Source organism: Anser cygnoides, chromosome 4 (assembly GCF_040182565.1).
Source record: "Anser cygnoides isolate HZ-2024a breed goose chromosome 4, Taihu_goose_T2T_genome, whole genome shotgun sequence".
Lineage (NCBI taxonomy): Eukaryota > Metazoa > Chordata > Aves > Anseriformes > Anatidae > Anser > Anser cygnoides.
In genome coordinates, this window is record NC_089876.1 from 59,265,589 (window position 1) to 59,287,539 (window position 21,951).

Sequence of the window (21,951 nt, forward strand, 5' to 3'; positions counted from 1 at the left end):
GCTCACAGTTAGATTGGTTCAGAGCAATCAGGCTGCCCTGAGTCAGATTCAAGTACTAGAAATAATTGTTAGAAAGGACGGGCGTTCAGATCCTGTTTTTACATTTCTCTTCCTTCTGCCTTTATTTTAACTTTGGTAATAAAAGGGTGAGTGCTTCTGCAAGAATCTGTGCAGGTGTTTGGAAATACTGCTGCACGCACCAGCCCAGCTATTCCCCTGTGCGTGAATGTTGTCTGGTGCAAAGGAAAAGCAGTCTGGAGCTCTTGTTTTTTCTTGCAGTAGGTGTGTGTTGTAATTCGCTTTTAAGCCCCTAGAAATTTTTCTTCTTGGAATGAGTTTCATTGCTGTAAAGTAGGTGTGGGCTTAGCAGACAAACAACCCAAGTTTCCACAGGATGATCCTGGGGGACCGAAACATTGCAGATGCCAAGTTGGATTCATTAGAGGCTTTGTGGCTGATCCTGCAGCCCTAGGGAAGGCAAAACTCCTGTAAAGTTGAAGGAAGATTTCCTGGAATGAGGCCTTTTTAGGGAACATAGGAGTTGATGAGTGTGTGTATAACACAAAGCCCAGCTTTCAGTGTTGAGATCCTGGCTACTGTGTAACTACAGGTGTAGCAGAGCACCCTGCATACCTTACCCTTGTAAATCAGGTTGGTTATGGTACGGCTTCACTGCATAATAGTTGGCATAGACCTGTGAACAAAAGCGATCTGTTAGCTGCCTAACCCAGCTCTTTGCTGTCCTCTTGGAGCACTTGTAGAGACCTATTTTAGGCTGGGATTGCCTCTTTCACTGCGAGGGTCATTGTAAGGCCAGGTCTCACAGCAAAGTGGGATGATGACCTTTGTATTTAACAGTCCTAAACACCTGCTGTTTTCACTGCTGGGAGAACCTGGGGTAACTGCCTGTTCTAACACAGCACAGGTGAGTCCTGAAGTGCTGTGTTGCAGGCATTTAAGGATTAGGTGCCTGCTATACTTCAAATTGCTTCAGAATGCTTAGCATACAGGAGCCTTTAAAGAAGAGCCCCATGGCAGCACTCCTTTTTTGTTTGCCCCTCCATTTCTGCCTATCAGACTTCTCATTTTGACAGATGACGACTAAAAATAGCCTTTTGCAGTAAAGACAGTTTTAAACATTTCTCTCTCTTAAAACACCAAAACAACTGAAAGCGTTTCTCTGAAGCCACAGCGTCTGTCCCTCATCGTACGCTGTTGCTACCCCTTAGTCTGTGTTTTTCCGATGCTCTGGCTTAGCGTATCCTCACGAAGAGGAGGAAGATCTAGCGTCGGGAGCGAGATCGTGACACAGTGACCTCGTTCTGAGCATTGCCTCCTTTGTCAGTAGCGGCAGGAGCTGAAGCAGCTCCGCTGGCTCTCAGCACTTGGAGCAGTTTGACATTTTCTGCCTGGCGTGGTTTCAGGGCTCACTTTGTTGTGAGCCCAAACGGTGAATAGGATGATGAAAAATGAGCTTGCAAGAACTTGCCCACTGCTTTTAATTTTTTGATAAACAGTTGCAGCAGCATAACTTTGATCCCGAGTACAGTAGAGCTGTCTGTTACGTGCAGGTCTGCAGCATTCTTCGGGACTGACAAAGGAGAGTAAGTCTTTTCTTTTAATCAATAGAATAAAAATTGGTGTCATGCTTAAATAGCGAATAATTCAAGAAAATGCTGCTCTTTGTAAGTCTCTGTGTGTGTGTGTGTGTACACGTATGTCTGTGCATTCGTGTTTTTGTGTGTCGTGTGGCTGTGTGTTACATCAGGAAGATATGTTAGGGGTGAATTTCTTGCCTTGACTAGAGGGTTAAAGCTTTAACTTGTCTTTGCTAATGCATGTAAATAGCTTTCTTGTCCACTTAATGAGGAGGCTGGCTTGTTATCCTGTACAATGCAGCTGGGCACAGTTCCAGAGGCAGAGGCACTTCGTTTCAAAGACAAAGAAGCCAGCGCAGACGTAGGGAGAAACCTGGAACGTTGCGCCGTGGTGGATTTTTTCAGAGCGATGACTCATTTCAGTTCACAAAGGATTCTGGGCAGGGTAGTGAGAAGTCAGGTTGGCTGATCCATTCCTATGACTTCACTTTGCAGAGAGCCAGGCAGAAGAGGAGTGACACTGCAGAATCCTGAGGCGCTGCAGTGGAGAGGTGCTTTGCTAAGACTGTGAGTGCCTTCGAAACAGGGGGTGGTGTCAGAGCGTGATTCCAGCCTTTCCGTGGAAATGGGGCAAAAGGAGAGAGATGTTTTCAAAACACTGTGTGGGAGTTGTATTTGTAGAACCCTTTAGATTCTCTGCCTCCACCGCCTCTGTTGTTTCTTAACCATTTGTTTCTTGTGCTTATGTGAGAATTAAGTGTGAAATAGCATTGCTTTCGGAAGAACTGCATAGATACTGCATTGTCTTTTATTTTCTGGAAGCCTCTACTTCCTGCTTTAAGAGGTGGGTGTTCAGCATATTACTGCCTAAAAACATGCTTTGTTTTTCTTCTTTCAGGTCCTGTGGCACTGATCTGTGCTGTAGTCAGCTTCCACAGTGATATAAAGCCCCAATATGCACGGTGTTGTTACATCACAGCTATTCTGGATACTGTACTGGAGCACGGAACCAGACCACAGGGGTTCAGGTAAGTCCCCCTTTTTTAACATATTGTGTGCCAGGAATATGGACATTTATTAAGAGATGCATTTGAAAAATATTGAATAAACACATTCTAAAGCACACAATATATTAAAAAAAAAAAAGCAGCACCACAATCCTGCCCTCTTTTGTCCCAGGATAAGCAAGCAACACCACAAAAATCTCCTCAACTGAATCCTCTCTGGGAAAGTTCCATGCTCCAGCAGAAACTTTTTGTGATTGCAGTCATAACACGTGCTGGGATATCACTTTGGATCAGGAGGCAGCTGGCCACAGGACATGAACCGAGAAAAGGAAATCTGTATCACAGAAAATACACAGGATGAATGCATGTAAGACAAAGTCTGGTGACTGGGGGCGTTTTAGCACCTCTTTCCAAACATACTGGCACTTGGTGAACCTGGAGATCATGCTTTTAGCTGTGTCTGACCAACTGAAAAGATAAATTTACGTGATTGAAGTAAAGTTAATAACTGGCAAAAGAGAAGAACTTTGTTCAGAGGCAAGTGTTTACCATGTGGTTTGTCATTTTTAAGGTTGCTGTGCTTTCTTCAGGCTGGTTAGAAATGGAGTGGTCACACTGCCAGGTTTCATTGTTGAAGTGTTCATAACCCGTATCTGCAAGGGGAGGTATGTTTTGGTGTGCATGTGTTCCGGAGTTGCAGAAGGATCTTCCTGGTGAGAGAATGTATGTTAGTGCACTTGTGAAGCCTTTGTTTAAGCTTCTCTTAAACGTGAATAAATGGCTGAATCTTTAACTTATTTTCGTCTTGAAAATGAGTACTCTGATATGTGTAACCGTCTAGTAAACACGACTTGCAGCTTTTCTCATAAAATACTCCAGGAATAGTGTTTTAAAATGAGGATTTAGCTATGGCTGAGTACAGTGCAAGCAATATGCTTTCTGATTTCCTTTATCTCAGATTTGCTTAGTAAAATGTGTTCTTTCCTGTGTTATGCTAGTGTGGATCCAAGGTGTTTCAGAGTAATCTGGGTAATACAGAAATCTGCATATTCTTCCTGTTCTCTCCTGTGGTTTCATCAGATGAAAGCATTGTCTAGCTTAAAATGGCAATTATATGTCATTGTTGTGAGTTCACATATGAAAGGTTTTGTTTGCCACATGTATGCAAGTACCCTGTGATTAGAGTGATTCAGTCATGTTGGGGTTTGGGCGAAAAGGGGACAAAGTGCAATCCAGGCCAGATAGTTGACTTCTTTGGCATCTGTCCCTTCTGTAAGTCAACTTGAAAATGTGCTTTTCTTTTTCTAGAAGAGGCTTTTCATTTACAGTATTCTTGGAAAAAGGTGAAAATAATCTAGGTTGAAGAGCCCTCTTCCTGTCTGTTACCAGCAGTTTTGTTTTTGTCACTCATCTTTTGTTTGAAGAGCCGCTTTCTGTACTTCTTCCTGGAGTGACACAGTGGTTGATTGTTGACCAAAACAGGTTGTTGCCAAGAAAATTTATGTAGGGGATTTTTGTTGAAACTACCACAAGGTACCACGAAGTCACTCTACTTGTTTAATGCCTTCTGATTAATTACATAGCTCTGTAAGCAGCAAAAGTAGGGACTCGATGTGTGTTTTTCGACAAGGTTCTGCCCTGTCTAGAGGGACGTGGCTGTGCCCGAAGCTCTGTGCAGTTGGAGCATGCCTAGCAAATCTCATTGTTGCAGAGTCTCTGTTGTCTAGTGAGTCCTGACCTCTCTGGCACATGCGCATCCTCAGACTGTGACTGTGCAAGCTTCATTTCCTGTGGAAACCAGGCTAAAAATCATGTTTAAAGCTTGTTTTGATCCACAGGAGGCAAAAGGTTGCAAAGGTGTTGAGAGTCAGGATGCAGAAGAGAAGCTGGGCTTTGGCTTCCTATATTTCACAGGATGCAGAGCGTAATCAGAAGGTCTCTTCCCCATATCAAGGAAACAGTGTGTATAAATTCTAATAAAGTGTGGCTTTGCATTGTAATTTCCTTAATTTTCCTTCTGAATGGCTGTACCGAATTGGTTCCATTTATAAGTCAAGAGGTGATTTTTCAAACAGTCCTCATGCAAACTTCATGAGACGGGGAGTTTGACTTCCAGGTCACTTCTTTCCAGCAGCAGAATCACTTATAAAAATTCTGTCATCCGTATGTAGTTGGTAGTTTAATTACTGATACATGGTGTGGAATACAGTCTACTTAATTTTCTCCCAAGATGGTGGCACCCAGACTTTCAGAGGACAGAGACAGTAGATAAACTGGCACTGGAAAGGGTCTGGCTGGTGTGGGTTCAGGACAGGTGAATTTTCATCCCCAACTCTGTTGCAGGCTGTCATTTTCTCATCTGTATGTTAAAGATAGTTATGGTTACCCAGGTTTTCAGAATGTTTTGAAATCCACCGAAGAAATGTGCTATGTAAGAGCTAAGTGTTTATTTTATTTGCTGCGTGATCTTTTGTTCTGAGTAACAGTAATTATTTTTGTCCCACAGGGTAGCGCTAAAAATTCCCAAGGCATAAAGGAGGACAGATCCCATTCATTGCTTGTTATACACTTAGATGTTTTTGAAAATTAAGTACCACTTAAAAAGTGTAGAAAAGCTTTTTAAAATTTTTCTTTAAAGAGAAGTTTGGAAAGACACTGCAGAAACAGAGCTGAAACTACACATATATACATATATAGCATTTAAACGAAACATGCAGTCAGCTGGTGAAAACTGCTTTCTGAGCTCCAGTTTGCATTTAATTGGGAACATAAACATATGAAAGTCAAGGATAGTAATTTGATTTCAAAAGAAAGCTGCTTGAGACAAGCATCAGTCAGAGCTAACAGGAGCCATATGCTGGATGTTTCATGTAAGTGATGTGGTCTTCCAAAAAAGAAGAAAAAGTAGGAGAGGCATATTTGATTTTTTTTGAACAGATCTTTGCTAAAGAAGTTGTAGTAAACCTTCTGTTCATGAGGCTAAACGTGCAGTATTTATGCACATAATTGATGTTAATATAATATATTAAATCATAAACACAAGATATTTTCTGTTGCTGTGCATCAAAGAAGTTTGTTCACTTAACTATAACCACAGAGTGCTTGTAATTTCCCAGAGCCGCAGGATATTTAAGATAAAACTTGGCAAATTAGAGCCTCCCTGAGTAAGGGGGTTTTGGCTTTCGACCACTAGGTCTACTGAAAGTTTTACAGATGTGTGCTAGCCTTTTTAAACCAAGAGTAACTAATTACCTCCAGCAGACCATTACTGATGACAAGCTATGGAGGTAATTCTGACACAAAGAAGGTGAAACAAGAGTTGCCTTGTCGTAAAGAAAGTTGAAAAATACTTGATGGAAGAGTGTAAGCCTTGGCTGGTGGCAGTCCCCTACATAACAGAAAAGAAGGCTCCCTCTTAAACAAATACTTGTTGACCATTTCCATGGCATTTAAAGATGTTTAAGTTACAAATTTATGTATAATTGTAGCATTATTTATAATTAATTAAATGTTTATAAGGCTCCCAGATATTTGCAAGCAGGATGTATGTTACCCTGGCATCGTAGCGTGCTTTGCTAGAGATTGTGTTAGCGTCAAGGAACCGATACTGAGGGGATGTTTGATACTGATGAGTTATGTGAAGTATAAATAGTTCATGTTTCAGTGGAAACTCTCGGCTTGTTCTTGTTGACCACAGGGACCCCACTGGCAGTGATCAGATGTATGGGCTGAAGGTTTTCTGCACGCTAACCTAGAAAAGCAATTCCGTGCTGGAGGCCTGTTTCGGAAAGGGGAGTTGTGCAAAGTCCACAGTTAGTAAAAACCAGTGAAACTTTACTATTTCTTAACTCATGTTTAGCCAGTTTTAAGTTAACAAGCGTCATCGGGGGTGATCCCAAAAAAGTTCCCTGCAGGCTCCTTGCAGTCAGGGAAGAGGGATGGGTGCTCCCAGGGTGAGCAGCGTAAATGGTGGGAGTTCCTGTCCTGGTGTCCCTCGGGGGACAGCTGAGAGGCTGCGGAGCAAAACTTGCTAGGCTTCGTGTATAAGGTTCCTGGAGTCCCTTTCCCACTTCAGAGGGCTGATTGCGGTATGGAGGTTCATTCGTTACGTCCTAAATACTGGTTAGCTGTGAGTGGATTGTTCTGGGCGCAAGGGGAAGAAAGAGAGCTTCCTCCTGCTCTCCTGCCCTGGTGCCTGTGCAGGCAGCAGGGAACGCGTGGCTGGGGGTAGGCATGGGGATGCTCTTCCCACAGGGCTTCGGTTTAAGGAATTGCCAGCTCTTTGATGATGCAGGTAAAACAATTCAGGACGTTACTGCCATTCACCTGGATGCCCTGAAAGCTACCCAGGGAGCAGTGCTAGCCCATTTCGGTGCCCGGTGAAGCTAATAAGGTTAAACCTCAGCAGAAGGTGATACATGCCCATCTGTTTGACATTGCGCTGAGCTGAACCTCAGTAGTGCTCACAAGGACACCCATGGCACAGATAATCTCCATGTGAGGGGCAGTAATTTCTTAAATTGCTTAGCTAAATGTGCATAATTCCCATCATCATTCCGATGCTTTCTAGACATGAAACTTAGTCATTAAAGAAACCGCTCCCCTAGACAAAGTGCAGGTGGTGACTTGTGTGTCTTGCTGATAGCAAAGATTCATTTATGAAAAAATTTAATCTGATGGCAGGTAAAATTATTAATAAACAGTAATTAATATCTGTGATGTTCTTTACCCATTCTCAAATGACGAGGGAACAAATGGTGTTTGCTCCTGAGTCATGTGAAATTGCGTCTTACCACATTTTTCATAAGCCGTCTGCAATCTTCTTCATTGTCAGTGTTTGTATGTAAAGTACATGTGGCAGGAACTTTTCAGGAATGTATAAATAGAAATGTCCAGAAAAGTTTATATTTTAAGGCAATTCTGCAGTCATATAAGAACGAGGAGGATCTTGCAGTGAAGCTGGAGGAAAGCTGCTGTGGTGGGATTGAGGCAACGATCTGGTCAGGCCTGATTAAGCAGAAGCAGTCAGGAGGCAGCGTAGCACCAATGTGTATTTTAAATCAGCATTGTGTCTTGGGTAATGTGTATCACTGTTGTACAACAGATTGTACAGCTGGTATATTGAAAAATATTGCTCATATGTCTCACTGAAACAGTTATGCAATTTGTTACTCCCACCAATTCTTTTTTTTTTTTCGAAGTGTTGAGCGTAACACAAGACTAAATGCATTTTGGTAATCAGTTTTAGAGACTGCTGTTCCTGTTTAGTAGACATAATAGGAATATAGGATTAATAGGGCAAATATCGGGGAGAAAAGTTTGAATTTGAATTAATATCCAGTGATTTGATTCCTGATTTTGATCACAAAGCAATGCTCTGAGGCAGCAGAAATAGGGTGATTTTCCTGAGATTTCAAAGCAATTTAGGTAAAATGTAATCTCTGGCTATTAAATGACCTGTGGCTGGAAAAAGATTTGTAGTCTGGCACCCCTTGTTCTGTCTGTTACTCTTATTGTTTATTTTCCACCAACAAGGAAATCTCCTAGTTGCCTTCTCCTCTGTGTTTGAGATCATCAGGGGGCTGTTATCATTTCAAGAGGAGGTATAGAGCAGCATGTAAAATCAATTCTATATTTATATCAAATATGTAAAAGTGCACATGCATAAGTGTATTTGTGCAGTCATGCTAGTAGTATCAAATTATCATTTCTCCGGTAACTTTCATTTTGAAGGTCTTTCAGTGATCTTTTAAGTACATGTTAGTGAATTATTTTTAAAGATGACATGATAAAAAATTATTTGGGTGAAGTTACAACAAAGTTTATTTTCAGACCATGCTGGAACCATTAAAACTCCTCTTCTAAAAATACATCATCCATGCAAAGGCATTGGATTCATAGAACCAGGACAGATTTATTCAAAATATCAATCTTTAGGTGTTTTATGCTTCTGTGCCCTTAAAGAGCGTGTTCCACTTTATCAGCTGAGCGAAAATGTTATTCATTAACATATCAACATATTTTTGTAATCTTTATTACTACTATTAAGAAAAAATATTCTATCAAGTGGAAATGGTAGGTGGTCTATACCACTAGCCTTTGAAAGGGGAGTAAAGGCTTTATGTCCAGAAAAATGCATAAAACTATTTTGTTTATACAGTTACCTGGTGGCATGTTCAAACAAGAGGTTTTCCAACCATAAATGCCAATTTGTCGGCATTTTTCTGAATCTCTCTATTGCACCCTTTGGGAAGCCATGTGTGCATTGTATATATCCCATTTTCAGAAGTTCACTGTGTCTGAGTTTTGAAATTAGCTTGCTGGTTGAAATGAGCTGGATGGTTCTTGTTCTGCACAGCACAAAGCCTGCAGAGCTGTATGGCATCATCTCCAGTCGTCTCTCTTCATCGCCGTTCTGTGAGCAGCACTTTCAAACAAAATGCTTCACTGCACATCTGTTGTCTTTTTGCAGGTGATGTATCACCAATCAGCATGTCTCCCATCAGTCAGTCACAGTTTATTCCACTTGGGGAAATCCTTTGCCTGGCCATCTCAGCAATGAACTCTGCCCGAAAACAAGTCACACAAGAAGCACTAATGGAGCACCTAACAACCTGCTTCCCAGGTAACTGTACATTAATAAATCATTGGTCAGATGAGCTCATGTCTGTAAAAGGGCAATTAAAGGATTCACTACCCGAAAGATGCTTGTATTTTTAGCTTGCTTATAAGAAGATGGAGTTTTCATCATGTAGTAGTCTGTTTATCTTAATATTTCCATCCCATCCAGGAGATGATGCTACCCAAAAGTAAAAGGAGGCATTTGTGTTCTAATCTTAAAACCTTTTCTATTCTTTATTTTTATACATCCAGAATATGAAGTTCTCTTTGACAGGGCTGTTCACATGAGATGCATTTTGCAGGGTCAATTCCTGACTTTTTGTAACTGTTAAAACAGTCTTGAGGTACTAAACAACAAACTTGATTGGATTGTTTCTTTCCTTTTTTTTTTTTTTTGAACTGATATCAGAATAACCTTGTTTGTTTCTTTTCTCACAAAATACTTTCTTTATTATCATACTCAGGAGAGTTTAGTACTTTTTAGTACTTACAGAGAACAAAGCATATGCTGGAGCCAGAGCAGACTTACTCTGCCTTGTGGCTTTCAAGCTGGTTTTAAGCTAACTCATAAGAGCTCTGTTGACTTTATTAACCTGTTTGAAGTGTCATCATTCACTAACATCAGGCTGACCTCACAGAGGTCTCTGTGTAGAGCATTCTCTTAAATAGCAGATTTCCCACACGTTTTCCTGCACCTGTGACAGACTCTTAAACTGGGGGTGAGGGGGGGGGGCTTGATACAAGCAGTTGATGATCTATCAGCAGGGGATTGTTAAAATTAAACTGAAAGTAGGCTGCCAGCCTGGTGTCCAGGGCCTTTCAGAGTCATCTTGGATGCAGTTCTGGCTTTTGCTTCTGCACTGCACTTGCTTGAAAATCTTTAAATGTATTTTTTACTTGACAACTCTCTCCATGACAGAAAGGTTTGGGAACCGTAGATTTGCTTGCTGTGTCCTCTTCAGGAGATTTTCTTGCCAGCAATTGCTAATATTTATCTAACAGTAAAATTAAAATGTCTTGAATTAAAGATACTGTAACATCAACAAAAGTAAACTGTATTAAGAATGTACTTGTGAATATGCCACTTCCCTATTGGCAGCCTGTTTCAGAAGTTGGTGAATCAATCAAAATGCATCTTGAAGAGACATCTAAAAGCGTGCTGTAAAGGCCTGGGCAGAGGTTTTACTGCTAAAGAGAGCCCAATATTTTCACTTGGGCTTTGTATGATCCTGGATAAGATGTTTGACCATTCTGTGCCTCAGTTTACAATTCTCTAAACTAGCTAAGAAACCTCTTTATTGTACTTCTTTTACAGCTGTAAAAGCAGTTCATTAAAAATTCTTCAGTAAGAAAATTACTGATACATCTAGAGGTGGGGGTTAGTCTGTTCTCCCACGTGCCTGGTGACAGGAGGAGGGGGAATGGGCGAAAGTTGCAACAGCGGAGTTTTAGGTTGGATGTTAGGAAGTACTTCTTTACCGAAAGGGTTATTAAGCATTGGAACGGGCTGCCCAGGGAGGTGGTGGAGTCACCATCCCTGGAGGTCTTTAAGAGACGTTTAGATGTAGAGCTTAGCGATATGGTTTAGTGGAGTACTTAGTGTTAGGTCGGAGGTTGGACTCGATGATCTTGAGGTCTCTTCCAACCTAGAAATCTGTGATACTGTGTGATCTGCTTCATCTGGGCAACCATGATTTGTCGTCTTGAATTTTTCTGCTTTAAGTTACAGAGCAAGAGTTACTAAAAGACTTGAATGTTATGTAGGCTTTTACTATGACAGGCACTAGGTTCTGAGATTCTAAAATGTAGTTCTGGATCTAGAGCCATGTTTGAAGTAAACAATTCTGTCTGATGTTTGATATTCACACTTTGGAAAAAACTTACTGCAAATATATTTTGTAAATACTGACTTTCTGACCCAGTTTGTGGTTTTGCTTGTGAGGGTTTATTTCAGTATGCTTTGTAGGTTTTGAAAATAGTGGTAAAAGTTATAACGGGTAGCATGCAAAGAAGGTAAAGTTCACAATTTTAATCCTAGTTTAATTTATTTTGATGATTTTTTCCCAGTCACATTTTCTATATAGCTATGTATGAGAAAGGTTCCATAGGCTGCAAGTGTTTTTCCAATGATTCTGTCAATACATTTATTACAAACATGATTGCATGGTGGAAATGATGATTTATTGGTGGCATCCCCTGGGTTTCCTGGGAGCATGGTTATCAGGTGCCTATCAGGTCTAGCTGTTCTTGCAGGACAGAACCATACATCAAAAATAATTCCACAGGCTGGATTATTTTGTAGGCTCTGCTCACAAGAAGCCTGAGGCAAGTTAGCACATGGTCTCTTGCTGCCTCTTTTTTTCCACTAGCCATGAGCATGTGCATTTCTCAAGTCTGGGATTAAAAAAGGAGAACCTTGGTTTTTTTTCCTACCCAAAACATAAATAAAATTATATTTAAACAATCCATCCTTTGTTGTCCAATTTTTTCCCCTCTGTAGAGGAATGCCTTTCTCTCTCACCCATAGCATGTGTAACAGAGCATGCATGTTCTGTCAGTGTATGAGGATTATCCATACATCTCACACCTTTTTCCAATAAACAGAACCTCTTTCTTGTGCTGAATGATATTTCCACTTGTCTGCCCAAACTGTCCCAAAAATCAGCCATGAGTCCTTGTGATCACTGTGGCTATTTTCAATTACCTGATGTCCTCCCATATTCTGATAGTTTATTTTGCCTAATTAGGCTCTGATGCGCTGAGAGAGGGGAGAGCATTATCAGTGTAGAAGTATCTGTCATTGTCAAATAACCTCTCTGTATCTCACCCTGTAGCAGCACTTGTCTGCCTGTGCCGTTTGTGTTTTAATGAACAGATGCTTCGCTGCATTTCATGGCATGTATAAATTTCCTAAGACCCCAGATGCCATTCTCAAACTGCCTAAGAATAACAAACCTCTTTCCTCAGTGCGGGTCTTACACTAGCAGTCTAGCCCTCTAGTTTGCTGAGCCATTGTGCAGGCATAAATCTGGGCCATGGCTCTATGTGAAATAAGGTATGCTAATTATTTATAACATCACATAGCAACCACTCCACATCCTTAACTAGTATTTCATGAGCCAATCAGAGTATTTCTTTTATCCCTTGTTAAGCCTTAGCATCAGCTCAGGAGAAAATCATTTTAGCAGATTTAACACCACTTAAATACTACTTCAGATGTATTTTTCATGAATTTATTTTATTGACAATGTTTGTAATGATAATGCACATCTTATTTGTGGCGTTTGTTATTTGCTATGTTTTTTAAAAAGCGAGAGTTCCTGCTGTACGTGCTCCCATTATTCTAACTTAGAATTAAACAATGAGATGTTTGTACAGCCCCACTTTATAATTTATTGACCACGGTTTTAATCCTGTGCACGAAATGTAAATCTTTGAAATCCAGTATAAGGAGCTAAGAATGTAACCTCTGGTCCTGTGTTTGGCAGCCAGACCCTCTTAGGGGTATGACCATGGCTGAAGAAAGCATCAAGTTTTAGACTATGCTGCCTTTAGGAAGGCTTTTTCTTTTCTTTTCAGTTTTGTCCACATAGTTATTAAAATCATTTTAAGGTGTTCAGAATTTCAGTGGGGAAAGTTTGTCTGTGCATTGGACTAAGTCACTTTCGAAGCAAACATATTTTTCTGAAAGCTGGCAAATCCCTCTGGCGTCCACCTTCCTATCTGTTCACTCTTTAAATATGTGAAATGTATATGTCGCGCTTAAAATAAGTGTCTTACATTAACTGAGTTCACTCTAGGTCAGTGTTCTTTGTGAGCAGCAAACAAGACATAATCTTCTGTCTGGAAGCTCAGTGGATGGCATAGTAGACTCTCTTGAGATGCAAAAAATGTACATGTCTGATGATTCAGGGTCCAGACGGTTTCTGCTCTTGAATTATTAAAATGCTACATAATCTTAAATAACACCACTGCTGTCATACAGTATTTTAAATGATAAACTCTAGTCTCTAAACTACTGTTGTGTTTTTTTTTTTCCCTCTTGCTCCTGTTTAATACGGGAAGGGAGACCATAAGGAGACTTCTGAAAGCAGGGGCAGGTTATATATAGAAACGATGTGGGCAGGTTACTATGAAGAAAAAAATCTCGAGGAAACCGGGAAATCTGATTTCTTCATCTGCTTGTACCGCAGAGTTGCCACGATCTTTGACAAGTCGCTTGCCCTCTCTCTCTCATTGGTATTTCCAACACAATAGGGCTGCTAAGTCTTGTTGATTATTTTAAATGCTTTGTTATGCTTGGAGTGTCGATCATGAGTTGTATCTAGCCACGTGAGTGAAGAATCAGACAACTGAGGTGGTGTGGGGGAGTTGCAGATCTAACTGAGGAAGAGGCTTGACTTAAAAACAATCCCCTGCAAACCCAGTCCTGGCGGTGGTAACTGCGGAGAGACTGTGCAGGCATGAAAGCCTTGCTGTCCTAGTTGCCTCATCAAGTTACTGTACCTTGCTGGTTTCCCATTTGCAGTGGCCAGTCGCAAATGTGCAGATCTTCCTACTTGGACTTCCCACCTTGGGATAATTGAGCTGATAACAGGAACGGGAAGCTGCTTTGGCCCATTGCTTCCCTGGCTCACAAAATGTGAAAAGGTGTAGAGCTATCAAACGGTAAATGCACACTGACAAAAAATAGATCCTCTTTTCATTCACTGAGAGCCTTCAGGCCTGCCAGTGGCTCTAGTTGGAGCAGGGCCAGTCCCAGCGTGTTCCCGTTTTATGCTTTCTCATCAGTGTATTTATTTTTTCACCTGATGAATGGCATTGAAAGTGCCATATGCAGAACAGTTAAATGACCCACTGCTATCTTAGGGTCTTCATCCACAGAACTTTCCTGTGCTGTTTTTTTTAACCTCTTTAAAGGCTGCAGAACTTTTAGTAAAAGCTCGCACAGAGGAGCGTTTATTTTATTTTTGATTCGAGCTGCCACAATCTAACATGGAAACCCCACCAACCATGGCACTAAACAAGGAGGCTTCTTGTGTGGGGGTGTGGTGTGTGGTTTTTTTGTTTGTTTGTTTGTTTTTTTACTGTATGAATATGAATTGTGAGATGGGAGAATCTCTCTTCCTGATGTTAGTATGGGAAGCTTGGACTTCTAAGTTTGTGTAATTCCACTGCACACCCTAAATCCAGTGGAGTAAATTTGGGCCTTAGGATCTTATGTTTCTATTAACTGCACTGAGCTTGATTGCCAGCCACTGCCCCACTCCTTCAAGTTCAAAAACAAAACCCAGCAACAGAGATGGAGCCCTGGGGTAAAATGTTTAACTGCTCCAGAGGGAAAATGAAAGCAGTGGGAAAAAGGAATTGTTAGGTAGGATAAATTTTACACTTCCCAGTATAAATACACTTCTTGATCTTTGTGCCATTTGGCTCTGGTTATGAGCAGTAGGCACCGATCGAGTGTACATCTGCTGAGGCTATGCCGTATTTGAAGTACTCACAGACGTACTAAGTATGAAGACGTATTCAAAATAGCAAAAATGGGAACCAGAGTGATGTCATTGCTTCTGTCCGCGCTACAGGACAGCCTAATTCAAGTTTGGGTCTGTGCCTGCTTTCACAAGTACCTGAAAGAGACCTGGACAAAGCCTGTAGCCAGCGTTAGCTGTCAGCACTGGGCTCCAGAGAGCTGTACCTGCCACCGTCACCGCTGGGGCAGTGAGCCACGGGGAAGTCTGCATGCAGGGGATAGAAGTGGCAGGCTCCGACTCCAGAGAGAAGGCTGGCACAGTTCACTTACAGCGTCACTGACTGCCCAGCCACGCTAATTATTTCCTCCTTGATGTCAGTCTGCCCATTCTCCGCTCCCAGGACTTAGTGGATTAATGTAACTACAGTGCACCCAGTGTTCAGAGACCCGTTTACCCAACACGTTGTAGTCATTATGGTTTGTTGGGTGAAAAATATGCCTGATTCTTCCTACCATGTATTTGCAAGACATTTTTGTGTAAGCTAGTATAAAACATTAGAAGATCCCTATCAGTCTCTTTCCCCTCCCTTTTCTGTAAACTCACAGGAGAATGTCTTCCTCCTTTTTTTAAAAAAAAAAAAACAATCAACATATTTTAAAAACGTTTTTAAGTAAAATAAGGGCAAAGGACTAGACAAAGGTGGGTATGTATTGAGATATTTATGTGTAGGCTCCTGAAGAATGCAATGGATTGGTCAAGTTGTATGTGAAGAGAAAGGAGGAGTGACTGACCGCTGCACAACAGTTGCATGGCAATGGGAGCAGTATTGGATCCTGTGGTGCATTTTCAGCACAGGATGTAGGGGCGTATAAGCTTGAGTTTGGAATCATCCACCGCTTGTGATGCAAAGCCTAAGGCAGAAGGGGTGCTGCTATCCGAGCAGACATACGGGCCTCAGCACAGGACTGAAGGTGTACACACTCTGGTGCTGACCACTGGTTGTTGCAGGAACTGAAATTAGTCTTCGTGTTCGTGTGGTTATGCTGAGGGCAGCCTGCTTACCAGGTGCCACTGCCTCACAGGCCAGAGGAAGCGTGGCATATTGATTGATGTCTTCAGTTCGGAGAGATGTAGGACTCAGGCCTAGGGAGGGATGTGCCTTTTTTCCCCTGACTCTCTGAATTTCAGCATTTCCCATCTGTTGCTATGCCTGGCATGTTTGCTCATCCAGCAATCCAAGTGCTCTGTCTCCAGAATTACCACATGAAGTGAGGAAAAGAGGCATGTTTCTGATTATCCCTTTCATTTGTGTATTCCTTCCATTTTTCACTCTCACATACTCTCTCAAAGTATGTACTGTCCTTACCTCTTCTATTTCCTCTGGATAAGGCACCCTCTTTGAGCTCTATGGACTGCCCATGAACTCTGTGTACTGACCCATATATATACCTTCTCTGTTTTAACCGCTTTCTCTCGAATGTCCATGTTACTCCTAACACTGCTGTTTCCATTGTAAGATTTTAGTTGTAGCATCCAGATGCTACTGGATATGAGCAGTACGGCCATGTCCCTAAATTCAAATAACATTTGAAGCCAGACATAAGAATGCTTACTAAGGTGCCTGTGCTGTTTGTCTACTGTCATTGAATCTGCAGGAAGGTTGAATTCTAAGTACAAGAGTGTGCATGCAGCTACAACTACTGAAATATAGAAACAAGAGCATGTAATCATTCAAATGAAAGGTGGGCACCGGTGTTCTCCACATTGCTTTCAGTGTGTGCCTTTTTGGTAAAGGTGTGTTTCAGAAGTTAAGAATGCATGTTAAGAAAAAGGAGATGAATATTATGAAGGAAAGTCCTTTTGCTGTAGTATTAGTGGGTAAGGCTATAGGTGGTTTATTGTAAATAAACTTGAGTGCTGTGTTGCTTTTTTTCTTTCTCCTTCATTAAGTGGAAGAATGGAGGGGAGAAGTTTTCCATAAAAGAAAGTTAAGTGGAGAAGACATGATTTCTTTTTGTAGCCAAAAAAAGTCTGTTTCCTGTTCTACACAGGCTGTTTTGCCTTCATGGCATGAGGGTGGTGCCTAGAACTCGCAGGCAGAATTAGGTGGTATCTTTTTTGTTTTTCTCAGCCTGAGCTCTATCCCTGGATATAGAAGGGTATCGGCTACATTTAGAAATGGGCAATTTAGGGACAATATCTACACTGGAGTAAAAGCATAAGACTTGCAAGCAGGGGCTGCCTTGGATTCTAGGCAGGCAGTCCCTTCTCCCATGTGAGAGAGTAGGCGCCTGCACCACTCCTCAAGTTTGGGCAAAAAGGGGATTTTCAGATTTTGGCAGATCAAAGCAGTGCAACAGTAACATGCATAAGAGGGACTAGCATCTTTCTACTTGTTTCTTCTTACTTAGTGTGTTGTTGTAGTTGTAAGTAAAGGAAGTGAAGTTACACTTACCTCTTCCCTTAAATTCTAGTCAGGGCTCAACTCAGGCAGAGCTCCTCCAGATTTCCTTCAGCATGGCTCCGCAGATGTACAAGGGCATGTTAAAATAAAGGGCATGGGGCCTATGCTTTTCTTCATGGAAAACCGTGTATGTCTGTTCCTTGTTAATTCTCTTCACTTTCCACCACTCCTTATTTCCCAGGTAGTTTGCATCTGTTTCTTTGGCAGAAGCAGCCAAGAAATTGAACCTTTATTTTACTTACTGTGCTTTACTTTCCAATGTGCTTGACGTGGTGAATGGGAGATCTTGTCACCGTGTTTGGTATCATGAAATCAAGTGTGAGGGTGCACGGCAGCAAGGCTTCTGAGGCTTACAGGACGTTAGAGCTGCTGTAAGCTGTGCTACTGGTCACCTGTAGTTTGTTCAGCACTGTGAGACTTGCTTTGTTCACAAAGGCTGGACTTGTTTGAGTCACCCAGTGTTTTACTACAGGCTGTCATCTAGTCCTCAAGAACATGCCTGTGCTGAGTTACCCTTGCAGCAAGAAACTGTTTTTGAGTGAGTTCTCCAGTTCATTTAAAAAGCCAAGCTGTTCAACAGAGACATTCTGAAATACAAAGTACAAAAGCTTTCCCATCCCACTTCCTTTGGAAAAAATATTGTGTGAGCTTCTTTATTTGGTAGCATATTTCAACGATAGTGTATGTGAGCTTTGTGGCATCCATTTGCATTTTGAAAAGTATTGGTAAAATGCAGAGCCTTCTTCCAGGCCTGTTTATTTATTTGATCTAATTTCAGCATCCCAGATTAGCCAGTAAAGAAGCTGGATATTCTTGGTTTCGTTGTCACGTGGAGCATGCTCTGAGATAGTGAACTTTTCATTGCCTTGCCTTTCATTTATGCTGTGGTACTGGGAACTGAAGTTTGGAGCCCATTATGGGTGCCATCAACAGCACGCTGCCCGTTCGGTGGGATGTTGGAGGCAGTGCCAGAGCCCTTGCTGTCATCCTCGTGTTTGCTCACACAAGGAGCTCAGTGAGCTTGCAGACTCCAGCCTTTGACACGCAGGTGAAGAGCTGGTGACCATGCATTGTGTGCCGCAGAAGGTAACTGTGTCTGTGACAGGTACAGCTGGTTGGGATTTTTCCATGAAGTGTTTTTGTGAAAAGCAGATACTGTGGTGAAATGCATGCATGATTTCATGGAATTCCAGTCCTTTCAGGTATGCAGAATTTGACTTGACGAGGCCTTGAACAACGTGACCTAAGTTGGCCTGGTCTCGAGTAGGTGGGCTGACCACATGGCTTCAGGAGGTGCCTTGCAGCTTAACTTACTCTCTGTTTCTGCTACTTGTTTTCTAAATTAGTTTTGATGAAAAGAAAGCTAAAACCTAGAGTAAATAATACTAACTGGTTAAAACAATTTCTTCAATTCTAAAAACGTAAACCGGGTTAGTACCCAGAAATAAACTTAAGCAGTTTTTAGTTCAGCAGATGTATTGCTTGAAGATAACTTTTTCCACTGAAAAAATTCCAAGATTTTTATTTTTAATTCAACACAAACAGATTTTTTAAAACTAGCTTGTGAACTAAACCTCTTGTTCCCTTAGCTCTAGATGGAGCTTATTCCTGTGCACAGCATGCTAACTTGGTATTTTATCTAATAAAGTATTAAAGACTTGCTCCTGCACCACTGAACCCAGCAGGAGTACTGGCAGTGCCAAGGAGCAGGTTCACAGCGCCAGGTCTACCATGTGTCTAGTGTGACACTGGTGCAAGGTTGACAGCCTGTCCCTCTCGTGGTATGTGATATTTTCACTTAGGTAAGCACCCCTCACGTCTCACATGAAAGGCAGTGAACTCTCAGAAGCAGCGTGTTAGGAGCTAGATCTGTAAGTTGCAACACAGTAGAAAAGTTTGTGTGGGCAAGTTGAACTGTATCAGTCAAGGCGTACCTTTTGGAGCCGCTGTTGTAGTTGAGACGTTTTAAATTTGGGGGATGCTTTTTTTTTTTTTCCTTTGTAGTATTCTTCCATAGAGAAACAACTTAGTTATCCAAGTAAGCAAATAACCACTGTTTTATACATGACTGTACATTGTTCTAAATACTTCTGGTGAACTGGGATATAGGTGTTTGGTTGGAAGAAGAAAAAAAGTGTTCCCCCGATACCCTTTGCTTTCCAGTGATTTCATCTTGTAGCTTAGGGTCACCTGTGCAATGGAAGTGACTAGTTGTTCTCCCTTTTTTTTTTTCCCAAACATTCCATTAATGGCCTCCTTTCTACTTAATAATTCATACATCTAAAGTGTAGGAGATAAGTGGAAAAACAAACAGACAAGAGAATGCCTAGCAAAGTACTTCACTGGAGTTGTTTGTTTAGCATATTCCAGCCTACACATCAGAAAAACAGGTTTTTGCAGGGGAGGGGGGGAGCCAGAGAGGTCCTCCAGGGTTTACGCACTCCCTGATTGTTGTTTGCTGTCATTTCTAGGAGTTCCAACACCCAGTCCAGAAATCCTTCGACATACCTTGAATATGCTTGTACGGGAGAGGAAAATATACCCAACTCCGGATGGTTATTTCATTGTAACCCCGCAGACTTACTTTATAACACCATCTCTCATAAGAACTAACAGTAAATGGTACCATTTGGACGAGAGGATACCTGACAGGTCTCAATGTACCTCTCCGCAACAAGGAACTATAACTCCCTCCACCTCGGGATGCGTCAGGGATCGAACACTACCCAAAAACCACTGCGACTCCTGCCATTGTTGCAGAGAGGACATGCACAGCATGCATGCATCTACCCTACAGAGGAAATCAGCAAAAGACTGTAAAGACTCATACTGTCCTCCTTCGTTATGTCAGGTCCCACCTACTGAGAAAAGTAAAAGTACTGTCAATTTTTCTTATAAAGCAGAGACACTCACAAAGCCCAAGGATGTAGAAAAGCAGTCTAAGAAATTTGGACTCAAATTATTCCGATTAAGTTTTAAGAAGGACAAGACAAAACAGTTGGCAAATTTCTCTGCCCAGTTTCCTCCAGAGGAGTGGCCGCTAAGGGACGAGGACACCCCTACCACTATACCTAGAGAAGTAGAAATGGAGATTATCAGGCGCATTAACCCAGACTTGACTGTGGAAAATGTCATGAGGCACACTGCACTAATGAAGAAACTTGAAGAAGAAAAGGCTCAACGAAGCAAAGCAGGATCTTCAGCTCACCACAGTGGACGAAGTAAAAAAAGTAGGAATCACAGAAAGTCTCATGGGAAGTCAAGGTCACACAGCAAGACTCGGGTGTCCAAAGGAGATCCATCAGATGGCTCTCATTTGGATATCCCTGTCGAAAGGGAGTATGACTTCTACGATCCCTTGACTCGATCCCCACGGGAAGGCTGTTTTATAATAGAACACAAGGGAGATAATTTTATAATGCACAGCAATCCTAACATGATTGAATCTCACTTTCCCATGACACCAGAGTGGGACGTGTCTGGGGAGCTGGCCAAAAGAAGAACTGAAATGCCTTTTCCTGAACCTTCCAGGGGAAGCTCCCACTCCAAGGTCCACCGGAGCCACAGCCATACGCAGGATAGACGATCAAGGAACGAGCGGTCCAGTAAGGCTAAAGAAAGGTCTAGATCCATGGATAACTCCAAAGGACCTCTGGGCTCGGCTACTTTAGGCACACCTGAAGACATAGGCGAAGGCTGTAGCCCAGATGACCAAACGACTAGCCAAACTTACATTGAAGATAGTACCTTACGGCCGTCTCAGTCACTCAGTCATCAAAGGGCTCTGATTTCAGCCGCAGGCTACAAAGAGACTTGCATCCCTGAAATAGCCAGTGCCAGTGTAGAAACCCCCAGTTCGTGTAGCCTGCTGGAACAAAACAAGCCTACGGAGAACTTGCCGTCGTACAGCGAGCTCAACTCCTGCACAACAAAATCTGCAGTCGATGACTATTTCCAGTGCAACACGTCCAGCGAGACCGTGCTTACCGCTCCGTCACCGCTGGGAAAGAATAAGGAGGATCATGACACGCTGACAGGGACAGATGGGCTCAAAAAAATGGCTCCCTCAGAAAGACAGTCTCAGCATGTTGTCAGGGAGCCCGGGGTGCACAAAGAGGAGTCCCCGAAGGGCCCGAGCAGTGGCTCAGCAGTAGCTGGCCAGACTCCAGAGGTGATTGCGAACGGGCGGCTGGTCCAACACCACAGCGCTGAGTCAAGCAGCCTGGATAAAAGGAAAGAAATATTTAGCAAGGATACCCTCTTTAAACCTCTGCACAACACTCTTTCTGTGAATAGTTACCATAAGTCTAGCACACCCCTGCTCAAGCCCCACCAGAAGACCCCCTCTGACACGTTGCCGGTCCGATGCGAGAAGCTGGAGCAAGCGATAGTCAGCTCGGTCACGCAGGCCATGCCCGGGTCACAGAGGCAGCAGGAGACGACTGGGAACCAGGAGGCCTCCTTCGACTACTACAACGTATCCGACGACGACGACTCGGAGGAGGGGACCAACAAAAACGCTGAGGAAGAGAAGAACAGGGATGACGTGGGCACCATGCAGTGGCTCCTAGAGCGAGAAAAGGAGCGGGACCTGCAGCGGAAGTTTGAGAAGAATCTCACTCTGCTTGCCCCGAAGGAAACGGAAAGCAGCAACAACCAGCGAGCCACCCACTCGGCCCGCCTGGACAGCATGGACAGCAGCAGCATTACTGTGGACAGCGGGTTCAACTCCCCACGGTAGGACTGTCTCCTTCATTGCAGCTTTACCGGCTAGGAAGTTTTAGTTA

At 42.5% G+C, this 21,951-nt stretch overlaps 1 protein-coding gene across 12 annotated transcripts in view; it reads left to right on the forward strand.

Moving 5' to 3' along the window:
* STOX2 (storkhead box 2) overlaps window positions 1–21,951 on the forward strand; it is a 148,275-nt gene that overhangs the window by 116,169 nt on the left and 10,155 nt on the right. For 6 of the 12 annotated variants that reach the window (XM_066996206.1, XM_013179737.3, XM_048078252.2 and 3 more), the window contains 2 exons: window positions 9,078–9,230; window positions 19,636–21,901. In XM_066996206.1, the coding sequence (XP_066852307.1) occupies window positions 9,078–9,230; window positions 19,636–21,901 (2,419 nt within the window). Of the gene's footprint in view, window positions 1–1,360; window positions 1,605–2,093; window positions 2,166–2,496; window positions 2,627–2,777; window positions 2,973–9,077; window positions 9,231–19,635; window positions 21,902–21,951 lie in introns of those variants that run through there. The other 6 variants (XM_048078246.2, XM_048078250.2, XM_048078251.2 and 3 more) reach the window with 6 other exon arrangements.